The 10,705-nt window shown below is 48.7% G+C and overlaps 1 protein-coding gene across 1 annotated transcript in view; it reads right to left on the reverse strand.

Annotated features, from left to right (window-relative positions):
- The window catches only part of SCARA5 (scavenger receptor class A member 5), a 123,087-nt gene that overhangs the window by 53,907 nt on the left and 58,475 nt on the right, over positions 1-10,705 (reverse strand). Inside the window, exon 4 of the mRNA XM_017540425.2 lies at positions 1,832-2,506. Coding sequence (XP_017395914.1) covers positions 1,832-2,506 — 675 coding nt within the window. The remainder of the gene's footprint in view (positions 1-1,831; positions 2,507-10,705) is intronic.

Below are 10,705 nucleotides of genomic sequence, written 5' to 3' on the forward strand. Positions count from 1 at the left end.
CTCCTCCCCGACACTGCAGCCTCTCCTCCTCCCCGACACTGCAGCCTCTCCTCCGTGACACTGCAGCCATTCAGCCATGACACTGCAGCCTCTCCTCCTTGCCATGGCTCACTGGTCGCTGCAGCCATTTGCTCTGTGCCCTCTGGCACGGGTGACAGTGGAAGAACAGGCAGGCAGGACAGGATAGGAAAGCAGTGGAAAGCACACTAGCTCTGGGATCAGAAAATCTGGGATGGAAATGCTGGTCCATCACCTTCTGGCCCTGTGACTGTGGGCAAGCTATGGAAGCTTCCTAAATCTCAGCATGCTTGTCAATAAAATAGGGAAAACATCACTCCCTTGGAGAGCCACTGTTTTCAAAAGATGCCCATATGAGATACACCTGGCACAGTAGGTAACACATAGTAGGTGCTCACAATGGTATTATTAGTGCTGATGGCAGACTAAGGAGGTTTCAATGAACTCAGTGGGCCTTGGGGAGCCACTGTGGGCTTTGAGCAGGGGGGGCAATGTGGGAGAAGTACATTTCATGAAAGGTGTCTCTAATGGTGTGTGCAGCATGAAGGGATGAGGGAGGGAAGGGGACAAGTTTGTCAGGGTGAAGAAAAGGAGTTGGGTCTCTAGGTTCTATCATTTGTGGCCCACAGCACAAGCACAATGGAGGCCCACATGTTTTTGCATTTTTGCTATTATAGTTGAGATAACAAATGGGCTGGCATGCCATAGTCCCAGCACTTTGGGAAAACAAGGCGGGAGGATCATTTGAGTCCAGGAGTTCAAGACCAGCCTAGGCAACATAGCAAGACCTTATGTCTACAAAAATAATAATTTTAAAAAAACTGGCCAGGTGTGGTAGCTCATGACTGTAATCCCAGCACTTGGAGAGGCTGAGGCAGAAGGATCACCTGAGGTCAGGAGTTTGAGACCAGCCTGGCCAACATGGGGAAACCCTATCTTCTATTAAAAATACAAAAATTAGCCAGGCATGGTAGTGCACACCTGTAATCCCAGCTACTCAGGAGCCTGAGGCACGAGAATCTCTTGAACCCGGGAGCTGGAGGTTGCAGTGAGCTGAGATCATGCCACTGAACTCCAGCCTGAGTGACAAAGTAAGACTCTGTCTCCAAAACAACAACAAAAAAAGTAGTGAGGAGTGGTGGTGTGCACCTGTAGTCTTAACTACTTAAGAGGCTGAGACAGGAGGATCATTTAACCCCAGGAGTTCAAGGCTGCCATGATCACAGCACTGCCCTCCAGCCCTGGCAACAGAGCCAGACCCCAACTTGAAAAAAACAAAGTTACAAATGAAACCAACAGATTGTACAATGATATATGTTCTTTTGCCTAAATGAATAAGTCTTTGTAACAGCCTAAAAGGCTAGGTTCAAGTTTGGAATTTTCCAAGTCCAGGAACTCCACCATGGGAATGACACCAGAGCAGGCCCTCTCTACTTCCGGCCTGAGCCCCTTGTTCTGCCCCCACCTCAAGCTCTTGGAGGCTCCAGTGCATCCAAGCAAGCTGTGACCACCAGGCTCCCATTGGTCACCGCTGGGGTGAACTCTCACACCTAGAAGAGTGGCCACTGAGTCTGCCTCTACCCCAGGAGGTTTACCCAGGGAGAGACCTGTGCAGGCCCTGGAAGTGGGTACATGCCACTGGGGCAGAAAATTCCAGACTCCTGTAGGGCAAGACTTAAGAGAGAGTATGGGGTGGGAATGGCAAGTGCACTTGGGGATGTGGGGGACGACTCCTGGGTCCTTGGGGAGGGACGTACAGGAGGAAGGCCCCATCAGGAGGAGCCTTGGGGGAGGCACATGGGCCTGGTGGTACCTTTGGCGAGGGAGATGTTCCGCAGCGCGACCGAGTGCTCCCAGTCCTTGAGGCGCAGGTCCTCGGTGACTGCGTTGAGCATGGCCAGCTCCTGCTTCAGCTGCAGCTCCATGCCCACGTGCGCCAGGCGCAGGCGGTGCGTGTCCTCGCTGGCGTTGCTCACCAACACCCGCAGGTCCTGCAGCCGCGTGCGGTGGAGGGCCACGTCGTAGGACAGGCTGTGGTTGAGGCCGCGCAGCACGCCGCCCATGTCCGCCAGCTCCTCGCCCAGAACACCCACCCTGCGCGCCAGCCCGTCCAGCAGGCCCGCGTGGCGCCGCAGCAGGAGCTGGCTGCTGTTGCTCTCCACCTGCAGCTGGTACAGCTCCAGCTGCGCCGCGTCGCTCTGCTGGCCCGTGCGGTCACGCAGCAGGGCCACCGCCTGCTCCGTCTGCACCGCCTGCGCCTGCAGCCCCCACAGCGCGCCCTCCAGCCGCTGCACCGCGCCCGCCAGCGCCAGCAGCGAGTCCGACTGGTTCTGCAGCGCGTCCTGCACCTTCCACACCTGCTCCGTCAGGTCCGCCTGCAGCGGAGCCTGCAGCAGCCGCAGCTGCAAGTCCCGGAAGCTCTCATTCAGCCTGTTCACGTTGCGGGTCAGGGCCTTCAGGTCGTCAGGGGAGCTGCGCGGCCTGGACACTGTTGAGGAGGAGGAGGGGAGACGTGAGCACCGCTGGGGAGGAAGGCCCCGGTGGCAAGAGGGGAACCCAGCCAGAGCCTGGCATGCAGTAGGTGCTCAATAAATGACAGACGAATGAAAAGCAGAGGTCGTGCGCCGAGTGCTTCACTAGATCTCAGGCGTTGTGCTAAGCCAGTAGTCCCCAAACCTGCCTGCATATTACATCACCTAGCTAGGTGTCTCACATGCAGAAATGGTGACAGAACTGCTATGGGGGTCACACCCATACCAATTCTTCATACATAGAAGAAACTGACATGAAATTATTGAGTGGTTAATTCAGTGGACCCCTGTGAACCTGCTAGTTTTGAATGTTGAAAAGCGGTTGCATTATAAGCAGTTTCATGCAGATCAGCTTAAGATGTTGGGTGGTGTTGTCCTCTTAACTTTAGGAGGTGGGTACCTGCTACATTCTGAATGTGCCCCTCCCCCTAAAATTCGTATGTGGGAACTTAATCACCAAAGCCATGGTAAGAGAGGTTTAGGAGGTGATTAAGTCACGAGGGCAGAGCCCTCACGTGTGAGATTAGTGACTTTATAAAAGAGGTTCAAGGGAGCGGTTCATCCTTCCTGACACGTGGACATATAGAAGGTGCCATCCATGAGAGACAGGCCCTTACGATACATGAATCTGCAGGCACCTCTATCTTGGACTTCCCAGCCTCCAGAACCATGAGCAATACATTTGTTGTTTATAAATTACCCAGTCTACAGTATTTTGTTATAGTAGCCTGAACAGACTAAGACAGTACCATTCTTATCCCATTTTATAGTTAGAGTTATTAGTATTGCCAGTATTGCCAAGGGTAACAATTTACAGCAAGTAAATCCTATCCAAGAGGGCTTGCTCCAGAGCCTGCGGGCTTCCCCTCAAGTCAGCTTCAGGACTGTCTAAAGGAAAACCACCTCAGCAGCAGACTCAGCCAGGCTCAAGGCCACCGTGTCTATTTTCTGGCCTCCTGAGTTCAGGGTCCCATTTCCTTCTGCTCACGTGCTGGGCCAACAGCCTGTCTGGGTGTTCTTGGAGTGTTCTCATGACTTCTGATAAGCCGCAGTGTCTCTTGATGCTTCGGGGCATCATGAGAAGAAACTGACATGAAATTATCAGGCTTTCCATTCTCCAACAGCTGTGTCTCAATACTTGTCACCCAATCAGAGTCCATGATTGGACAGACACAATCCAATGAAGACTGCTTTTATATTGACATGCTCCTTCTATGTGTCTTCTACTTCTTCTAGGTCTCCTCCTCTTCAGCAAAAAACCCCATCCCAGTGATCACCCACCCTCTCCTCCTGGAGAAGTTCCCTTTTCTTGGTTATAAGCAGCTGTTGTGTCATATTAAGAGGAATGATGTGTGTCTTCATTGTTAGAATCTAGCATCCCTGTGTCTCCTGGGAGGTCATGGACTGCACTGACTCAGGTATGCCACAAACCCTGAGTGGGGCTGTCTAGCGATGCTCATTGTCTGTTAGCTGTGTCCTGTCCAGCTGCTCCCCACTCTGCTCTGCATACCAGAGAAAGGGAAATTGGGCCTGGTAGTGGGGTAGGAAGGATGTGGAACAGATGAGACACACAACAAATTATGCCTTGAACATCTTGGAGGTAACTGGGGATCTTGGTACACAGCTTGCTCAAACATGAGAAAAGTCACATGGAATAAGTTCTCTTCCAGAACTTCACATTGAGAAGGAGGGATATAGGTGGTGAGGTTTCTCGAGCCATGGGAAGACCAGCTGTTACAATCTTCCAGTGATGCTTCTGGAAGCACACAGCATTTATGGTGGCCACCCTGGAGGAGCTAGTTCATTTCAGCTTAGGCTCAGAGGCTCACAGGACTGAAGGGGTCTTGGAGCCTTGCCTTGACTTCTCTTCCACCCAGCACTTTAATCTAAGAAGATCACAATACGAAGGGGTCCCTGCACCCCTGCTTATAAGAGTCTCTCCATCTTCAGACAGTGCTGTCAGAACTTCCTCTGTTCTGTTCACACTTGAAATTTGCCTCCCTGCAGTTCTATCCGCCGACACCATTCTTTGTTGCCACATGGAGCTAGTAACACATTTTTTTGTTTCACACAAGATAGCCCTTCAGAATTTCAAAGACAAGTACCATATCCCTGCTATATGATGACTTTTCCAGCTTAAAATATGCAGTTCCTTCTTTTATATGCTCATGACAAGGTCCTAAGCCTCTAAACATCCTGGCTGTCCTCTTTTGTACGACTGTATGTCACATCCCCTTAAAAAGTGATCCTTGAACAAAATGAAGTTTTTCAAGGTATGAACAGATTGGACAAAGTATGTTGGAAGGGGCATCTCTTTCATGCTGGCTATGAAACTTCTAGTAAGTAAAACAGATTAAGAAGCTACCCTGGATAGCTTCATCAGGGCTTTGCAGACTTCAGCCATTGGCTTTACAGACTTGAGCCACTGGGTCTCTGCAGTCTTTGGTACACTGGATCTCGCTCCCATTTTGGAAATGAAAAGACTGAGGCCAGAGGAGTATAAGTGACCTGCCTAATGTCATGCCTCCTGCCCCCTGCTCCAGGGATTCTCGCCACTGCTCCACTCTGCAAGGTTAACTGAAGTGTGGTCAAACAAGCAACAGTTCTGGGGAAATGAATCCATGACCCAGTCACAGCCCAGGTCACCACAGGAATTGCCCACTAGAGAAATCAGCAGCAGCCAGGATCTGATTCTAGAACCAGTGTGTCTGTCCATTCGTGGGTGATAAGTATTGAGAGAGGCTGGAGAATGGACAGCTTGATAAATTCATGTCAGTCTCTCCTCATGATGCCCCTAGAGCTCCAAGAGACACCACAGCTTATCGGAAGTCGTGAGAACACTCCAAGTTTTGTTAGTTTTGGTTTTCAAAATGGGGTCTTGAATGACTAAGAGGAACAGTGTAAACTCCCAGATTCAAGCCACATTTGCCCAGGGACAAGACCCTGAAGTGGACAGTTTTCTTCCTTACCTGTCTTCCCAGCTCTCCTAGCCCCTCCTTCCCTCTGTGGGGGTCCCTAAGCCCAGCGGGTCCTCTGCACCCTGGGAGGTCCCCAGCCCTGCTCATCTGCTGCCTTCTCACCTACCAGCTCTGGACTCTGCTCCCTGAGCAGGAAACTGGACTGAAACTTGGTCCATATGGGGACGGCTGACAATCAGCCACCCCTTCCCAGAGAGTTCATTTGGGTCTCTTACTGCTGTTTATTGCACAACGAATAGTCACAAACCTAAATAAAACAAAGGAAATTCTTCCACTGTCCCACAACAGAGCACACTGTTGCCTTTTCATTCTGTTTTTCTAGCTCTGTTCATATGCATATACAATCTTTTATATTTGATTTCTGGAGTTTTTCCTACCCAATAATATTACATTGTAATATAAGCATTTTTTTCATCTTCTGTTTTATAAGTGCTTTTTATCAGCGTTTTTTTAATCCTCTTTTGTTTTATAATTATAATTTTGATGACTGCCTATGAGTCCCTCAAGGGGACATATTAATTTACCCATTCTCTTACTGTTGAATCATTTTCTTAATTATGGTAAATAAATGCAGAAAGATTCCTCCCCCCACTTTGAAATTCTTCCTAATAATACATTTCCAGAAGCTGGATTAGTAGGTCAAAAGCCACGAACATTTTATGACTCTTAAAAATTCCAGCCAAACTACTTCTCAAAAAAAAAGTTATACTAATTTACATTTACATTACAGATGTTAAAATGTGCCGAGTTGAGTGCACTCAATGCCCTGAGTATTACGGTTTTCATGTTGTAAATTTCACAGATATGACATGGTAACTTGTTATTTTCCCTAGTCTATTTGCATTTTAGAAGTGGCCTTTTCAAGGTGATGCATTAGCTCATAGGAATAAGATACTTCAGGTACCTGGACTAGTCAGAACAGAAATTATTTGCGGATAAATGTTCTTGGGCATCAACTCGTCTAGGGCAGCCTCCTTTTTGTGGGATTATTTGTACATCCCGGAAATGAATTCTGTCCTTCCAACAGTCACGGCATGTTCTCTGCTCACACACCACCACCACCCAGCCTCTTTGCTCATTTAATTCCTTCCAGATGTTTGCACTCCTCAACAGGGAATAACTCTTAGTTGAGTGTGACTCTCTTAATTCATGTTTATGCAAACAGCTCATTTATCTCTCTGCCTGGCCAATCCACTTTTAATGTGTTTTAATTATTTTTCAACTTTTATATTTTCACAAATGGGAAAACAAATCATAGAAGAGTGTAACATCATCTGCCTTGCCCTATGTGCCAAGCACTGTTCTAAGTGCTTCCCATATTAATACACTGAATCGTATCATAACCCTATAAGCATTATTAGGATCCTCATAGTTCAAATGAGGAAACTGAGGCACACAGAGGTTTGGTAACTCATAAGGTTTCATTGACAGTAGATAGTGGTGACTGACCATGGGCTTTGCAGGTTGGTTCCAGAGTCCCCAGCTCTTGCCCCACTTTGCCAAACTGCTGAAAGCATGGATGTAGAGAACACACTTTATTTATTTATTTATTGAGACAGAGTTTTGCTCTGTCACCCAGGCTGGAGTGCATTGGTATGAGCTCAGCTCACTGCAACCTCCACCATCTGGATTCAAGAATTCTCCTGTCTCAGCCTCCTGAGTAGCTGGGACTACAGGCACCCACCACCACTTCCAGCTAATTTTTGTATTTTTAGTAGAGATGGGGTTTTGCCATGTTGGCCAGGCTGGTCTCTAACTCCTGGCCTCAGGTGATCTGCCCACCTCAGCCTTCCAAAGTGCTGGGATTACAAGCGTGAGCCACTGTGCACAGCCAAGAACATACTTTTTAATGGTCAGAGATACATTAATATAAAAGAAGCTTTGAAGGTAGTAAGTTCCTCATCATAAACCCAGGCTGCGGTCAGGCTGCATGGCAGAAACCATGTAGAGGTTCAAACTAAGACTCTGACTCAGTATTGATTACCGAATACTAATGAATGTTATTAGCATAGTGGCATAATCGTCTATAACTAATGTATTAACGTCTGCTGCAGACCCCAGCCTGAACTAGGTGGCCTGCCCCTGCACATCCCCTGCGACCATCTCATCTGCATAGCACTGCCTCCCCATCCAGAGCCTGCCCAAGTCTGCTCCCTCTTCTCTAATTGTCCTTTATGTCCGTGAAAAAAAACAACATAAGGCCAGGGTGGTCCACGTGATCCAACTACAGAGGCTGCTTTCCCCCAACACATCAGGTGTCCTTACAATACCAGCTGGGTGGGTGCACGATGGGAGGGAAGAAGGAAACTAAGGGTCCTATTTGAGATTTAGTGAGCTAAACCTTGGGAAATGGTGTGGATCATAACCCTTTATCTTTGCATAGAATTTTGCATCCATTGCCTCACTTAATATTCAAGCTGATCGACCTGGGAGGTCGCGGAGCAAATATGCTGAATCTCATTTGAGGATGAGAGAGTCTCAGAAGTCAGGAGATTGCCTAAAGCATGAAATTGGGGTGAATCTGGGCCACGTGTCCCTTACCCTGTTCTCTAAACCTACTGCTGGGATGGTCAGTCACATGGCAAACTCCAAGCAGGGGGAGCAGGAAAGGAGATGGTATTTATTAAGCACCTACTGTATGCCAAACCTGGCTATAGTCTCATACTAGAAGTTGCTTCCTTTACTCTTGCCAGCAAACTTTCAATGTAGAAATTGTTGTGCCTGTTTTCAGATGGAGGAACTCAAGTAGGTGGCAGAGCTCAGGCAGGCTCAGACTGCTCCATCCCCGAAAGCCCTGCTGCCTACCACTTTCCTCCCTCACACAAAGCAGCATGGAGCATCTCCCCTTTCTTCCTGGGAAGCAGTGGCAGAATGCACGCTGCCAAATGCCCTGCAATCCCATGGTATGGTCCCCTGAGCCCTGCAGGCAGATGGTATCACCACTTCACAGATGAAAAACCCCAAACCAGAGCAATTCAGTAACTAGCTTGATCTAGTTTGCCTGTGTCCCCACCTAAATCTCATCTTCAGTTGTAGCTCCCACAATTCTCACATGCTGTGGGAGGGACCTGAGGTAATTGAATCATGGGGACGGGTCTTTCCTGTGCTATTCTCATGACAGTGATAAAGTCTGAATCTGATGGTTTTATAAAGAGAAGTTTCCCTGAACAGCCTCTTTTCTTGTCTGCCACCATGTAAGTAGTGCCTTTCACCATCCGCCATGATTGTGGGGCCTCCTCAGCCAGTCTATGGAACTGTGAGTCTATGAAACCTTTCTTTTGTGAATTGCCCAGTCTTGGATATGTCTTTATCTGCAGTGTGAAAATGGACTCATACATAGCTCAAAGCCACCCTGCTAGTAGGAGGCGGCTCCAAGCCCATGTCTCTTCTGTTGTCCCATGATCAAGTCCTGCCTTCTTTTTAAGCCAAAGACATGAAAAGAAGGAAGGCAGGCAAGTATCAGGCTTCACAGAGCATCACATCTCGGGCAGAGTGTGGGAAAGGATGGGGCAGAGTGCCACTGCACGGCAAGCTGTCAATGCCAATGCCAAGAAAGAGGGAGGTGCCTTTGTTCAGGTGGTGGGCAAAACCAGGTTGCATTTACTGAGGTCTAGATGCATGGGACTTTAATGGAAAAGTCATTTTAAAATGTTCATTCAGAATCTGCAAGAAAGAAGTGATCAGCAGAGCCCTAGCACTTCAGGTGATGTGCACAGGAAACAGAGCTTCCCTGGACCCGGGATGCAGGAGAGCCTGTGCTCAGGGTGTGTGATCAGTGCAGCCACACAGGACCCCATGCTGGGGGCTTCATTCTCTGCTGTCGCCCTCCTGAAACTGGTGATGGATTTGTCTCTGAATCTGTGTTTTCTCAGGGAAGTCCTAAGGCACAGTGGAGGCTGTGCTGGTGATGTGGAGCCCTGGCTTAGGTGCAGCCCTCACCTCCTGCCACCCCCCACCACCCCAGAATAGGGGTTCCACCACCCACTGCCTCAGCCCTCCTCTCTATCCCCAGTGGTGACGGTCAGGGTCAGGTCTGGTATGTGTGACGAGTCACAGGGCAGGGCCCCAGGCACCTGTAAGTGTCTTGATGCTGACCCATGAGTGTCCCTGTACCTGGGAGAGAGCAACAGTTACTGATCACAAGAGACCATGCAGCAAGCAAACAGCCTTTTCTCTGCTTTTTGGACAAAGAACTCTGCATTTGTTTTGTTTTCTTTTGTATACAGAGTCTTGCTCTGTCACCCAGGCAGTGTAGTGGTGCGATCTTGGCCCACTGCAACCTCCGTCTCCCAGGTTTAAGTGATTCTCCTTCCTCAGCCTCCAGAGCAGCTGGAACTACAGGCATGCCCAACCATGCCCAGCTAATTTTTGTATTTTTAGTAGAGATGTGGTTTCATCATGTTGGCCAGGATGGTCTCAAACTTCTAACCTCAAGTGATCCACTGGCCTTGGCCTGCCACAGTGCTGGGATTCCAGGCATGAGCCACCATACCCGGCCAAAGAAACTTGCATTTTAAAATTCTTTTAATTACAATTTTTTTTGAGATGGACTCTGTCCCCCAGGCTGGAGTGCAGTGGCATCTTCTCAGCTCACTGCAACCTCAGCTCCCCTGGGCTCAAGACATCATCCTACCTCAAACTCCTTAGTAACTGGGACTACACACGAACACTACCACACCTAGCTAAATTTTCTATTTTTTGGAGAGATGGGGTTTCACCCTGTTGCTCAGGCTGGTCCTGAACTCCTAGACACAAGCAGTCTGCCCACCTTGTCCTCCCAAAGTGCTAGGATTATAGGTGTGAGCCACCACACTCAGCCTAAGAAATCTGCATTTCTGCTCTGCATGGAGCCCTGCAAATTATGAAGCTGGTCCTGAAAAAAAACTAACTACTGTGGATCTGTGACTCAGATAGCAGCTCTGAATAAGCAAATGAGCGATTCCAGGGGGAGCCTGTATTCATCCTCTCCGGCGGCTGAAACAGGATACCACAGACTGGGTGGCTTAAACAACACACGGCTATTGTTCTGCAGTTGTAGAGACTGAGATCAAGGTGCCACCAGGCTGGTGTCTCCTGAGGCCTCTCCTCCTGGCTAGCGGGACACCTTCTTGTTGTGTCCTCCCAAAACCTTTCTTCTTCGTGTCCCTTCTGATTCTGTTTTTTTTTTTTTTTTTTTTT

The sequence above is a fragment of the Cebus imitator genome, unplaced genomic scaffold (genome assembly GCF_001604975.1).
Source record: "Cebus imitator isolate Cc_AM_T3 unplaced genomic scaffold, Cebus_imitator-1.0 Scaffold125, whole genome shotgun sequence".
NCBI lineage: Eukaryota > Metazoa > Chordata > Mammalia > Primates > Cebidae > Cebus > Cebus imitator.